A 14,522-nucleotide genomic window follows, 5' to 3' on the forward strand; every position below is an offset into this window, starting at 1 on the left:
GCTGCAGACAGAGAGAGACCAGTACGCTGCGCAGATCCAGGAGGAGGGCCGGGTGTGGAAGGAGAAAACGGAGCAGCTCCTCTCTCAGGTACTGACAACCCCCCCAGGGGTCCCCCATCTCTGCATTCACCCCTACACACATCACTCTACCCCCCAGGGGTCCCCCATCTCTGCATTCACCCCTACACACATCACTCTACCCCCCAGAGCTCCCCCGTCTCTGAATTCACCTCTACACACATCACTCTACCCCCCAGGGGTCCCCCATCTCTGCATTCACCCCCACACACATCACTCTACCCCCCAGGGGTACCCCGTCTCTGAATTCACCCCCACACACATCACTCTACCCCCCAGGGGTCTCCCATCTCTGCATTCACCCCCACACACATCACTCTACCCCCCAGGGGTACCCCGTCTCTGAATTCACCCCTACACACGTCACTTTTTGAGGGTCTCTGATCTTCTTGTCCAGGGTTAGACTCCTTGTGCTTCCTCATGCACGTCTGAGTATGGCAGTGGAAAAGCACTGCTTACATTCTCTGGATTTAGCGATGTAACCCAGGGAAAGTAACACAGATTTGTTATGTTGCTGGCATGCGGAGAACCCTGAGAATGTGGAACACAGAGAATCCATTCTTCTAACACCCCCCCCTCCCCCCACCACAACCACCCCCATCCCAGTGCTGTGTTTGTGGAGGAACCCCGGATCAGAGGACCCTTCTCTGTGATCTCCTCCGCAGGTGACGTCACTGTCAGAGGAGAAGGACAGCCAAGCCACTCATATCCAGGAGCTGGAGGCGCAGATCGCCGAGCTGAAGAACGCTGAAGGTGAGAGACCCTCCTCTTCCTCACTCTGTCCCTCATCACCTGCGCCAGAGCCACGACCTTTTCAGCTGTAGGGGCATTTCTGACAATTGGCATCAGTTCAGCTTGCTCTTACCGTATTACATTTATATGTCGGTGAGATGGCTCCATAGAAGAGCTTGATAAACATTAGAAAATGAAAACCAGGCGGGGCGTTTGGTTGAGCACACAAAGCTTGCACCCGCCAGCGAAATGGCACCAGTTGAAGCAGATTTATAAGTGTTCTGATTCTGCTTTTGTAAGTCCGATCACAGACGTGCATAGCTGCACCATCACGCACAGTGCCCAGTAAACAGACACAGTCCCCCTCTGGCAGTGCTGTTTAACCCCCCCCCCCCCCCCCCCCCCCAACCCCCCAGCCCTGCTGTCCCAGGAGGCGGAGGCCCTGGCTCCCCCTCAGCCGGCCGGCCCCTCGGAGAGCGAGCTGGCCCTCCAGGAGGCCCTGAGCAACCTGCAGCAGGAAAGAGACGGCCTCAGCTTGCAGTACCAGGCCCAGGTAACCCCGCCCACCTCATCAAGCCTCCTGCGTGTGATAGGCTGAAAGGGTCCGTGTCCCAGCAGTGAGGGAAATGTGGCTCAGTGACTTTATTAGAGGTGTGTGATTTAAGTTTGGTCTTTGTCAGCTCAAGGTGTTCAGGTGACTAGACTGTAATAAAGTGACTTGCTTTGGGAGCTATGCGTCAGTGTGTGGTATATTCCCCCCTTATTGCAATTTTCCATTTTTACCACGTGGGGGAGCTTTGGATGAGTGAACGGTTTTAAATAAAACCCATTTTGTGACAGTGCAACTATCATTCATCACAGCTGGAGTGTCAAAGGGGTGCATTTTGGGTGTGGGGGGTGGTTTGTCTCTTTGGATCACCCATAAAGGAGGTTCCCTCGACCTCCTGTTGCAGTCTGCCCTAACAGCTTAGGAGTGGCATCTCTGCATGTCTGTAGTTGCAAGGAATGGTTGCAGTTTTGTCACTGCGTTCCTGATTGGCTCTGCCCCTCCTTATCCCCGCCCCCTTTCCCTCCTCCACCAATCAGGTGCGGGACAACGAGCAGCTGAGCCGGCTGGTGCAGGAGCAGGAGGCGCGTCTGCAGGAGCTGGAGAGGGAGGCGCAGCGGGGGGCTGAGGAGGCGCAGGACCGCCGGCGCCTCCTGGAGGACGCGCAGAGCGACAAAGCCACCATCAGCCGCGCGCTGGCCCAGAACCGCGAGCTGAAGGAGCAGCTGGCCGAGCTGCAGAACGGCTTCGTCAAGCTGGTGAGGAGGCCGTCCACACGGTGGCGCTCTCTGCCCTGAGCCGCGCTGTCCCTACGGCACAGCCACTTATATGACATTACGTTATTGTCATTTAGCAGACAGTCCTATCCAAAGCGACATACCCAGAGATAGGTGACAATTTTTTACATGTTATCTGTTTATACAGCTGGATATTTACTGAGATATTTACATGTCTAGGTTAAGTACCTCATCCAAGGGTACAGCAGCAGTGCCCCAGCAGGAAATCAAGCTAGCAACCTTTTGGTTACAAGCCCTGCTCCTTACCCCTGTTACGCTGCAGCCCCAGGTAGGCCTGTGTTGCTGCACTGTTTATGGTGATCGTTGACGCTAACCCCGCCCCTCTGCCCCCGGCAGACCAATGAGAACATGGAGCTGACCAGCGGGCTGCAGTCGGAGCAGCACGTGAAGAAGGAGCTGGCCCGAAAGATGGGGCAGCTGCAGGAGGACCTGCACCACGTCAGAGAGCAGGTGAGCCCCCTTCCTAAAACACACTCCCCAAAACGTGCACCTGTTGCTGAGCGTCTCCTCTGCAGACATCAGGGCGGTTCAGTACTTTCTGTATAACCCAGCTCCACACCGTGTCTTTTTCAGTAAATCTGTAAGGACTGGAGTGTGTGCTGGTGTGGTCTTGCAGTTAACTCTAAATTTAATCCCGTTTTTAATTAGCCATGAGTGATCCGGTTCCATTCACTCCCGCTGCCTGCAGCTGAGTCCAGCAGCTCCCCTTCCCTTTGCAGGGCTGTGTTTCGTGTTGCAGACGCTGGCTGTTAGCATTGCGTAGGGCATTGTGGTGGACCTCATTTGATTGGCGGTTTGAGCTCTGTGCGTATTTGCGCCTCCCCCCAGCTGGAGCTGAAGGTGGAGGAGGCGCGGGCAGCGCAGGAGCAGCGGGATCAGTATCTGGCGCACCTGCAGCAGTACACAGCCGGGTACCAGCAGCTGGCGGCCGAGCGGGAGGAGCTGCACCGCCACTTCCTGCAGCAGACGCAGCTCATGGACCGGCTGCAGCACGAGGAGGTGCAGGGCAAGGTGCAGCTGGAGGTCAGCCAGAAGCAGCTGGAGCAGGCGCAGGTACGAGCCCACCCTCACAGCACAGAGGCGCAGGTACGATTCCACCCTTACAGGCCCCTCTAAGCACACAGACACAGGTACGATTCCACCCTTACAGGCCCCTCTAAGCACAGAGACTCAGGTAGGACCCCGCCTGGCCCCTCTAAGCACAGAGACTCAGGGCTTCTCCCAGATGGGACAGAACCAGGCACTCAGAGATGCAACCTCCTGTCCGCACAGCAGAAATTGGCCCACTCGAGTTACTCTTATAGCAGAGACAGCAATAGCACATGCTGAATAAAGTCAGTTTGTCTCACACAGTACGGTAAGCTGTGCTGTATTGAAGATACAGACTAAAGCCACCAAGGGCCACTCATCTGAATGTTATAAGCAGTTTATATTGCACTTGTGTTTTGATAGATGATATACCTGTACATCATTACTTAAGTCTCTTCAGACAACGAAATGATGTCTGGAAATGTGCTGTATATTTGAAGGTTAACCTTCAGGGTGTGTTTAGTTGGGCATGCCAGGAACATGCCAAATCAATAGCCTCTACAGTGCTGCTTAATAAATGCCTACCGTAGGCTAACCGAACACGTTTCCTCACTCGTTTGGTTTCTCTTCGGTCCATCCTAGGTGTTGGTGTTTTTTTTTTATGGGTTATTGTTCTGGTTTTAAAGGTGGCATCACTGAATCTTCATCTTAATCATCTCAATCTCCTTCCATATGCAGGAAAAGCTGAACCAGCTGGCCAAAGCCAATGAGAATCTGAAGATCGAGGTTCAAGAACTCCTGAACAGCTCAGCAATGGCCACACCCTCCAGAGACCAGGGTGCGTAAGAAGGGGCCAGGGTAGTAAATGGGGGGGGGGGGGGGGTAGTTTTTGGGGCTGGATGTTTATTGGTTTTACTGAGGCATAAGGGGAATGGTTATGAATGTAGTGGGAGGGGCTGTACTGTATTATGACATCACTGACCTGTTCTCTGATCAGGTGACGGTCTGGAGAGCAAGCCGTTGCCAGAGAGCTTCCAGAAGTCTTACGTCACCATCCCAGAGGACTTCGAGAGCAGGGAAGAGATGGTAAGATCCCTTAAAGGAGAACAAGAAACTGTCTGATAAGGAGCCACAGATGTGCGTTAAGCTCATTGGGCTTGTTGACAGCTGATTTTGAGCCTTCAGAGAGGCAGAGTGTAGGAGTGTGAGCGTAGGTCACCTGTGTCCCGCCCCTTACTTCCCTGCTCCAATCACAGGAGGAGTTCCTGCACTCGGCCCTGTCCCGGCTGGAGGGGGAGAGAGACGAGATGAGCCGGAGGCTGGAGGAGGAGAGGAGGCTGCACCAGGCCAGCCTCCAGCAGGTGGCAGCGATGAGCCAGGAGCACCAGCACCACAGCGCGTGTGCACACGCGGGTGAGGATTGCACAGGTTCCCGGGGGCTTCTGGGCCACAGAGAGCTCAGAGTTCACGGGCTTTGACGTTTTACACTTTACAGCAAATATTTTACATTTTACATTATCGTCATTTACCAGATGCTGCCATCCAGAGCGACTTACCCCAAGATTACAGTCTAGGTTACAATTTTGTTATCTATTCTATCTGTTATCTATTTATACAGCTGGATATTTGCTGAGGCAATTATAGGTTAAGTACATTACATTACCTTATTGGCATTTAGCAGACACTTTTATCCAGAGTGACTTACATAGGTTACAGTTTTTTACAATGTTATCCATTTATACAGCTGGATATTTGCTGAGGCAATTATGAGTTAAGTACCTTGCCCAAGGGTACAGCAGCAGTGGGGAATCGAACCAGCAACCTTTTGGTTACAAGCCCTGCTCCTTTACCACTATGCTACACTGCTAACACCTGAGATCTGCCTTAGGTGGCTTTAGTGCTGCTTGGGGAAAAGGCCTATGGAAAGAGACGGAGCTTTGGGTGAGGTTTGAGGAGGAGATGTCTGAGGCTGATACTGAGAGGAGCAGAGGTGGCTGCTGGGATACGGCCGCGTGAGGCGGGTGCTCACGGGCGCGTCCCCTCTGTCGCAGGTTCGGAGGGGGGCTCGGACAGCGTTCCCACGGAGGTGCACGAGGCCCTGCGGGCCGCGATGGAGAAGCTGCAGCAACGCTTCACCGAGCTGATGCAGGAGAAGGCCGACCTGAAGGAGCGGGTGGAGGAGCTGGAGCACCGCTGCATACAGCTGTCAGGGGAGACCGACACCATCGGTGAGGAGAGGGGGGGTTCGCCAGGCACCCTGCTCGAATACTACATCACACTACCCAAACACCCCCACTCCAATCCAGCATTAACCACACAGACAATGGGAGAGAATGGGAGACTCGGACTTCACAAACACCAGCTACCCTTTCCTGTTAATCACTGACACGTGTGAGCCAGTCAGAAACGTTTGCAGTCCATTATGGAACTGTGATTGGATCAGATCAGTCAGTCGCAGAACATGTGGGAGCTCCACCTACTCTGGGGTTCATGAGGCTATGGCTGGTTCTCCCTCCTTACTCACTGAAATGTCTAAATGTATGCAGAAAACTTTCCTCTAAACTGTGTGTGTGCGTGTGTGTGCGTGTGTGTGTGTGTGTGTGTGTGTGTGCGCGTGTGTGTGCGCGTGTGTGTGTGTGTGTGTTCCTGTGTGTGTGTGTGTGTGTGTGTGTGTGTGTGTGTGTGTGTGTGTGTGCGTGTGTGTGTGTGTGTGTGTGTGTGTGTGTGCTGTTCTGCCTTCCAGGGGAGTACATCGCCCTGTACCAGAACCAGAGAGCCATCATGAAGCAGCGCCACCTAGAGAAGGAGCAGTACATCAGCATGCTGGCCAAAGACAAGGAGGAGATGAAGGTACCAGCGGTCCCCACCAGCTCGTCCCATCCTGTCTGTGCTGCCCTCGCTGTCCTGACCGCACTTCCCCGACCATCCTGACCGCACTGCGCTCATGACCATGGCTTGACCATGCTGCCTTGACCGTACTGTCTTGACTGCGCGTTGACCACATTCCCCTGATTGTGCTGTGTTGACCGTACTTCCCTGACCGTGCTGTGTTGACCGCACTGCCCTGACCGTGCTGTGTTGACCGCACTGCCCTGACCGTGCTGTGTTGACCGCACTGCCCTGACCGTGCTGTGTTGACCGCACTGCCCTGACCGTGCTGTGTTGACCGCACTCCCCTGACCGTGCTGTGTTGACCGCACTGCCCTGACCGTGCTGTGTTGACCGCACTCCCCTGACCGTGCTGTGTTGACCGCACTCCCCTGACCGTGCTGTGTTGACCGCACTCCCCTGACCGTGCTGTGTTGACCGCACTGCCCTGACCGTGCTGTGTTGACCGCACTGCCCTGACCGTGCTGTGTTGACCGCACTGCCCTGACCGTGCTGTGTTGACCGCACTGCCCTGACCGTGCTGTGTTGACCGCACTCCCCTGACCGTGCTGTGTTGACCGCGCAGGCGAAGCTGGCCGAGCTGCAGGACCTGGTCATGCGGTTGGTGGGTGAGAGGAACGAGTGGTACAGCAAGTACATGGGCTCGGTCAGTGACCCAGACCTGCTGCCCAGCAGTGTGGAGCCCGGCCCCCCCGCTCAGAGACGCATGGAGCTCAACGCTGTCGACGGCCCAGGTACGCCTGTCTCACTCGCACCTGCAGCGGTATTTCAGTTTTCAGCAGTATCCCGGTGAGTCAGATCGGAGTGGGACTAATTGAATTGGAAAGCTTTGTGAAGGGTGCTGTGCACTGTTTGATTGACTGATTGATTGAATGGTATCAGGGTACAGGGTAAGATGCTCTGTTTAGTGTAGTGATCATATGGGCTGTGTTTGATTTTCTCTCTTTGTCTCTGTCTATCTGCCCCCCTGTCTCCCCCCCCCCCCCTTCCCTGTCCCCCTCCTCGCGCCCCTCTCTCCCTCCTGCGCAGAGATCATGGAGCTGAGCTCAGGTCTGGCAGCGGAGCCGGTTCCAGCCCCAGGTCCCGGGGAGGAGTCTGAGGTGGCGGAGGAGGCCGAGGGGGCGGCGGAGAGCTCGGGGGTGCAGCCGCGCCCCCCGGAGGAGGACGGCACGGCCCGGCAGATCATGCAGCTGCTGCAGGAGATCCAGAACCCCCAGTCCCGGGCCGCGCCCTTCCTGGGGGAGAACCCCTGCATCCCCTTCTTCTACCGTGCCGACGAGCACGACGAGGTGAAGATCCTGGTGGTCTGAGCGCCCCCCTCCCCCTTCCCCTCCCCCACCCCCCTCCCAGCTGCTGCTTCTACACCCAGCCGGGACGTCGGCCTGCCACAGGCCCACTGATCTGGGGTCAGCTCTTCCTCTTCAGCTCTTTTTGGGACAAAGCCCTGTGTGAGTCTCTGGTGTGTGGTTTTATTTATATATTGTTTTCGATCCGCCGCCCACCGCCCCCCCCCCCCCCCACCCACCTTCCTCTGTGAGTCACTTTTGAACGCGTGCTCCAAGCGACCGGATTGGCCAAGCCTCTGAGAGCCTCGCACGGACGAGCTGCACCGTCCTCTTCCTCAGCAGCGATGAAGATCCGCCTCGCTGAACGCACTGCTTGCGTGCTGTAATGGAAATCTGAGGAGGGAGCTGAAGGAAGGAAGGGTTGTTGAGCTTGTACTGTACCTGTACGGGGGTGGGGGATTATGGGGGGGGGGGGGTGTGGGGCGGGGCAGGTATGGGGGTTCGGTGCACATCCCACTTCTTCCCTTATCTCGCACTTTCCCGCCCCCCCTTTGATGTGTTAAATGTGTGTGCAATAAAGAGGTGCAGTGTAGCTGTGGGGAAGGCCGTGGAGCAGCGATGGGGCCCTGATCCGCACGGCTCTGTCAGGGATCCGTCCGCTCTCAGTCACAGAGACTCAGACTGAGAGCGCGTCTGTGCTCATATCGGTACTGACCTGGACTTCCCCACAGTACAGGACACCAGCTTCCCACTGCATTCAGAGGGTTACCTTTCATGCACTTGCTGAACATAAATAAATAAATGAAATATGTTGACTAGATATTAAATTGCTAACCGGTGCAAGAAAATCTCTCAAAAATCAATTGATATGTATGTATGTACTTTTTTCTTTATTTTTTTTTCTTTGCTAACCAAACTGAGATAGATACTGCACCGTTTGAGGGGAAGGTAGTAGATAAGAGAGGAAGGCTGGGTTTTTGGCAGGGGAATAGACTGGCTGGTTGTTTAGAAGCAGGCGTCTGCCGTGTCCCGGTCTGTCTCGGTACGTAAAGGTACTGAGTCGTGCTGGAACATTGGGGCCGCTGTCTTTGTAATCCGGGCTTTGCTGAACAGCAGCAGGATCAGAGGAGGTCAGCTGGAAACGTGAACTGGGAGTGCGGCGTCGGAGATACAAAGTGAGACGGAAAGACTCGAACTGTAGCTGGGAAGAGACATGAGTAGCCTTGCGTGAGTCATTAGAAGGACTTTAGAATCTAACAGCAATCGTAGTGTGATAATCAGGTGATGTTGGCCTAGTAGAGTGAGACTGGTATGTTGTAATGAGCAGTAAATAGTTCCCACATCGGGCTGGCAGGACTGGAGGGTATGAAACCCTGCAGATACTGAGGTGGGGAAGTGGTCCTGACAGAGCGGAAAACCCTGATTGGGTGGCGTGCATGTAGAGGATTTGTTGTGGAGAGATTCCAGCTGATGCATACCTATATCAGAACATACCTACCTGTCCATACATCCTTCCAGTACAAATGAGAACTCGGGCGTATATGTAGAGGCATTTGGTATTTGTAGTGACACGCACTGTGTTGCCGGGAAACCTTCCGGTTTCCCTTTCAGTCGTCCCGCATGGTTTTGTTGCAGAGCTGACTTTCGGGCCTTCATAACTGGATTCGGAGAAGATCTCAGAGGCTTAGAGGATTGGAGTCAGGGGTTGACGGGAAGGCCCGGCCACAGCCGCCCGGATTTGCTATGGTCGTGTCTGTGAGCTCGGTCTTTTCAGTGTGTATGTGCAATACGTGACGTTTCAGACCAACATGGCACTCTGGGAGGACTGCCATTCACAGCATCTCACATCCACTCTGCTTGAACAGGTCATTCACACACAGACTTCCACCCGCTGCATGACTCGTACGCAAGGTGAAGAACACTGACACAGAATCACAAGGTGGGCTGAAAAGGTCCCGCTTGATTTGCATTGAAAATAAAACACCTTCACTACGGCATCTTGAATGTACATAGACACAGGTGACAGGGTACCTGCTATTGTTGACAGAGACATAGAGCCATTCTAGTGGATCTGTTTCTATGGTGGAGAACTCTATGATGCGGGGTGTACTTCAGCACTGGGCTGAGAGTTCTTCTGGACAGAGAGCTTCCTGCTGTCTGTGTACTCACAGCAGAGGATCCTGGGAAATTTTTGAGTGGCAGGAGCCTGTGTATGTGTGTGCAGTGTGTGTGTTCATTGGGCATGTAAATATAACTGAAAGTGAAAGTGGTTGTAATAATTGTGATGACACCAGGAAGCATCCTTTAGTTTTGAGAGTGAAGCATTAGACAGTCTGACACAGTGACACACAGTTTTCAAAGACTTCTCCAAAGCTCGGGATGTTTTCATGAATTTTGTGTTTTTTCTGTCCCATCCCCGAGTTGGGCCCTCAGAACAGATGGTCATACCAGCGCAATTAAACAAAAGCGCTTCTCTTTAGGCCACTCAGATAAAATGTTTATCTTGGCAATGGATGAAATCACAGAAAAAATGTTGTGTAAAAAGTTTAAAAAAAAAAAAAAACGGAGGAGGAGAAAGGAGAGCACTTGCTTGAATTTTGCCACTCAGGATTGTAAGGATTGCAGTGTGGTGAGATCGAACCTGGGCGTTGCTCTGATTGCTTTCCTACCATTGAAGCTTGTTAGAACTGTTAGAGAAGCGTCTGCCCGTCGGCTGCAGTGAGCGTGTGCGGATCGGTGCCACGCAAAGCGCCTCCGGCCACACTGTCCCACTGCAGGGAGGCCACTGTGTGAGGGGCCCGGGGTGCTGGCCAGAGGGGGGCGCCCCAGCAGCCTGCATGTGGCTGCTGTTTGAAGCCAAATGAAGATCTTAGAGGTTGCCGTACCTGTGTCTGCACCGACCTGGATTCCTGCCATCAGAAGGACAAAGAAAATGTGAATATGTGGTGACTGGTTTTTTTTTTGTTTTTTGTTTTCCCCTCTTTCTCTCTTGCTCCTGAGTTCCTCGCATTGTGTGTGTGTGTGTGTGTTTTTTTTTTATTTTATTCTTTTTTCTGTTGATATGAGGTTATGAAATTGAGATCAGTTTAAATAATATTGCATTGATGGGGGTTGGGGGGGGTGGTAAAACAACTGGAAAAACAAAAAAAAGCATTTTTCACACCTTATTGACGATATGTCCATGAATTGAATTTTTGTCTGAGTTTAATTGGACGGCCAGTGACAGGAGGCGGAGTTGTAAAGGAAGCGTGTAAATAGTGTATCTGTGTAACATACTGTATATTCACTGGTTTAGGCCTGCAGGAAACAGGGGTCTTAGGGGGGTGCTGCTTTTTGGCTGTGACCCGGGCCCCGTTTTTCCTGTAGAATTAATGAATTTCGGTCGGGGCAGGGGAGACTGGGGAGTGGAGGGGGAACAGTCTGTGATTTAACACAAAGGTTAACTTACATGAAAATATATTTATTTGGAATAATTATCTAAACTAATCAGTTTTAAGAAAATGTAGACTCTTGTAACACTATGGAGGAATAAAAATGTAAAAAAAAAATGCTGTCGGCAGTATATTTCTGATGTGATTCTTCTTGTAAGATTTTTTTCTCTCTCTTCCTGAATAAAATTGAATGAGCAAAGTAAATGGACTTTTTGTGTTTTTTTGAAATATTTGCATCATCTTAGCCCAACTAATGGCATCCCACAGTCTCCAGACACCATCCATAGAAGTAGCTACTTAGCATCCCTAAGTTCACTTCAGGTGAAAGTTTTGTTGGTCTAAAATCAAAGACTTAAAGATGTGATTTTTAAAAATCATGTTAAATTTTGTACTATAAATTACAGAATATTAGAATTAGAATATTACAGCCATTCCAAATTTATGCATAAATATGCATTTTCCCATGTAAAAGTAGCAATAACTGATTTATTTGTAATTATGTGCAGTATATTGTCAAAATTATTTTTCACATACTAAACATTTCTGTACATTGTTCTTCATAAGGGGTGTAATGACATCAGTTAAATCTTGGTTGAAAAAAAACACAGGACACCTGTATTGGTACACTGACTTTATATTTTTGGAGAAAGCACGTTTCTGCTGGACAGACTCATTCGACCAACAGCAATAATATACAGGAAATGCATCACAGCATAAGAGGGGAAGTACACACATTCATTCTGCCCTCCTACCCAGACGAACACTCCCGCCTCTACTTCCTACTCGCATAACAGTCTTTTGATATTTATTATACACCGACTGAAAATAATTCCCACATCTTTATATAGCGTGTTTATTTATCCATCTTTGTTTTTTATATCATACATTTAATTTTACACTTATTCAATCACTTTTTTTTTGTAATAATATTTATTAATCTTGCATGTTGACTAAACTCTAAACAGTGGAAGCACAATTTCCATAGATGCACCACAAGAATATTACGTAACACATTTAGGATATGTCCATGAGAAACTATTTACTCTTAAATCATAATTATATACTTTTTGTAAATGTTGCTAAGACTTTGGGGTGGTGGTGACAGTATGTGTGGGTGGGGGGGGGGGGGGCGAGGGGACAAGGGGGGGGTGAGGATGTTACAGAAACAACGTGTTTAACTTGTCATGGTAGTTTACTGTCGGGATATCATCATGCCGGACATTAACTACTACAAACAGGGTCATATTACAACAACCACAAAGACAGAGTCCACAGGTTTAGCTCGAGTCACTGGAATATCGACAGAACAAATGACGAGAGAGTACTGCAAAGGAACATGGGTATTTTTTTCTGCATAGAACAACACTGATATTTTTTTAAACCTGATAATGTCCATCAACCTCAAATCCAATCAAGAAAAATAAAGACTATTAAAAATGAAAAGCTATCCAAAGTGCAGATTTTAAATGACTTCCACGGTTTCTCACAGTAAATGCAATTTTGAATGTATGCCCCTGTGTGAGATTGCTTTAGCTGGCCTTCTTGGCCTTATACACCCTCCAAAAAGCCAAACTCAGAATTAAACTGTCCTCATGCTCCCTCTACCTGAATTTCTGTTTTGTAGGTGATGTGTATGCAGTCAGCTTTACAAAAGCTTCCCAATGGACATATTGCACTTCCTGTACAGGCCCCGCCTCTTAAAGATATTGTTTCACTAATGGACAGATGGGTGATTGAGTGAAAAGAGGGGCTTGAGGATGCAGTCATGGCTGGTTCTTAAGTAGGGTTATGGGTGGGGAGACCCCTAAACCGTGAACCCCACATTCCAACGCAGAGCAGGGACCAGAAATTACTGGACGAGAGGGAAGGGCCAGCATGCCATAGATATGTATTTGTGTGTGTGTGTGTGTGGGTGTGTGTTGGGGGGAGGGGAGGGGTCGCAAAGTCTATACTTTAAACACAGATCACATAAGAACATTTAACTTGTGTGAAATCGTGACACAGCATTTGTTTTTTTTTTCTCTCATGACACACTTGCACACTGCAATCGCTGGCACAGTGACCCCGAGCTGGGCAAGTTTGTGGATCCTGGGCGTGGATGTGGGTGGGACGGGCATGCAGGGGGCAGGGGGACACCCCAAAGCACCAGAGGGTACCGACCCAGGCCTCCCTCTGACGTCACCATGGAGACATCGTTCTTTGTGTTTGTGACCGGGCCTGGACGCCTGTGATGGGTGTGGAGAAGGCTTGGGAGGGGCTGCTGGTCTTTTCTTTCCTGTTCTTTCTCTCTTTCCCTCTCTTTCTCACGCCTCCCTCCGTACTCGCCCCATGTGACCGGCCTTTTCCTCGGTGCGGGTAGGGTTTTCTCCACCGGAGGCCTGTTCTCTTTTGTGTGTGTGGCTTGGCTTTCACAGAACAAGGGCAGGAGCGACAGAAAGGAGGAGAGAGCCTGAGAGAGAGAGGGAGGGAGGGAGAGAGGGAGCAACTGGGGGATGGGGGGGGGGGGGGGCAGTTAAGAGTCGAATGGAGGAAGGGGGCTTTCGGGGCGGGTGGGGCTGCCCTTGCTCGGCCGGCTGAGAAAAGAAAGAAAGAAAAGGAAAAAAGAGAAGGAACAGTGAAAAAAAACCAAAGCAGATAAAAAGGCAAATACCGACAGGTGACAAAAGGCTGAATAATCAGCAGAGTCCTCAGAGTCGACATGGCCAACATGGCCTCTTCAGCCATCGCTCAAAAAATAACCATTACTTACTGAGAAAGCCCTTTTAAATCTGAGTGAAAATGTATTGCTTTAATTCTGTGGACAGGCCTTACCTGGACATTAACATATTAACATATTTTAATATACATAATATAAAATAAATTATATAAAAATATGCTGCCATTTGTAAGCAGTGATGGGAGAATGAAGCTTCATGAACCCCAGAATGGGTGAGGCTACCATGTGCTCCACAGGGGTGGCAGTGGAGCACCTGTTGGGGCTCTACTGTTGTATATTTGGGCAAGTTCTTAACCCAAAATTTCCTCAGTAAATAAGAAGCTGTATAAATAGATGAAATTGTAACCTCTGTAAGTTGCTCTGGATAAGAGCGTCTACTAAATGACAATGTAATGCACTGTCAATAACTGGACCTTAGGAACCTATCAGAATACTTTATCCTGATTATTCTGACCTGTGATTGGTTCACAGTGTTGGTTGCACCACTCATCTTGGGGTTCAAGAAGCTTGACTCTCAAATTGCTGCTATGAAGGGCCTCTACTGGCCTATTTTAGAGTGTCTGAACATTTCTTTTCTGCCGTGTGACACAGAGGACTGAACTGATCAGAGCAAATATTTAAAAAAAAAAAACCAAGCAGTCGTGATGCGTTCCTGAGATGCAGTTATCTCTCTGCCTTAACCTCCGCCTGCGCAGATAATGCATCTCCCATCGGAAACCGAGGAGCTCGGAGAGGCGGTCAGGCAAGCGACCCCGAGGTGCAGCGCAGAGAGAGGGGTTATCACACACATAAACGGGAATGACGGGTACGAGAACCAGAGCACACAGATGCATGGAGGAGGAAAGGAAAGGGAGAGTGGCCAAAAAGAAAGAGATGAATTAAAAGAGAGAGAAAACACAGCATTTAGTATTCTTTTGCCCCCCACTCCTCTCCTCACTTCGTTTTACTTCCCATCCTCTTGATCAAGCGGTTGAGGTGACGGTAGTGTGAGAGACATGCTGTCGGGGCTCGTGTGTG

At 50.6% G+C, this 14,522-nt stretch overlaps 2 protein-coding genes across 9 annotated transcripts in view; one reads left to right on the forward strand and one right to left on the reverse strand.

Annotated features, from left to right (window-relative positions):
* Positions 1-7,407, forward strand: part of golga2 (golgin A2) — a 22,017-nt gene extending 14,610 nt beyond the window's left edge. For all 7 annotated transcript variants that reach the window (XM_036528647.1, XM_036528651.1, XM_036528648.1 and 4 more), the window contains 13 exons: positions 1-88; positions 744-831; positions 1,227-1,363; positions 1,897-2,115; positions 2,491-2,604; positions 2,983-3,207; positions 3,922-4,021; positions 4,181-4,269; positions 4,440-4,596; positions 5,235-5,411; positions 5,927-6,033; positions 6,638-6,806; positions 7,102-7,407. The exon at positions 1-88 is cut by the window's left edge and continues 20 nt beyond it. In XM_036528647.1, the coding sequence (XP_036384540.1) occupies positions 1-88; positions 744-831; positions 1,227-1,363; positions 1,897-2,115; positions 2,491-2,604; positions 2,983-3,207; positions 3,922-4,021; positions 4,181-4,269; positions 4,440-4,596; positions 5,235-5,411; positions 5,927-6,033; positions 6,638-6,806; positions 7,102-7,382 (1,951 nt within the window). In that variant the 3' untranslated portion in view covers positions 7,383-7,407. The remainder of the gene's footprint in view (positions 89-743; positions 832-1,226; positions 1,364-1,896; positions 2,116-2,490; positions 2,605-2,982; positions 3,208-3,921; positions 4,022-4,180; positions 4,270-4,439; positions 4,597-5,234; positions 5,412-5,926; positions 6,034-6,637; positions 6,807-7,101) is intronic.
* Positions 7,408-13,301: 5,894 nt separating this feature from the next.
* dnm1a (dynamin 1a) overlaps positions 13,302-14,522 on the reverse strand; it is a 76,616-nt gene continuing 75,395 nt past the window's right edge. Inside the window, exon 22 of one of the 2 annotated variants that reach the window (XM_036528659.1) lies at positions 13,302-13,362. In XM_036528659.1, the coding sequence (XP_036384552.1) occupies positions 13,302-13,362 (61 nt within the window). The remainder of the gene's footprint in view (positions 13,363-14,522) is intronic. The other variant, XM_036528656.1, reaches the window with a different exon arrangement.

Source organism: Megalops cyprinoides, chromosome 5, assembly GCF_013368585.1.
Source record: "Megalops cyprinoides isolate fMegCyp1 chromosome 5, fMegCyp1.pri, whole genome shotgun sequence".
Taxonomy (NCBI): domain Eukaryota; kingdom Metazoa; phylum Chordata; class Actinopteri; order Elopiformes; family Megalopidae; genus Megalops; species Megalops cyprinoides.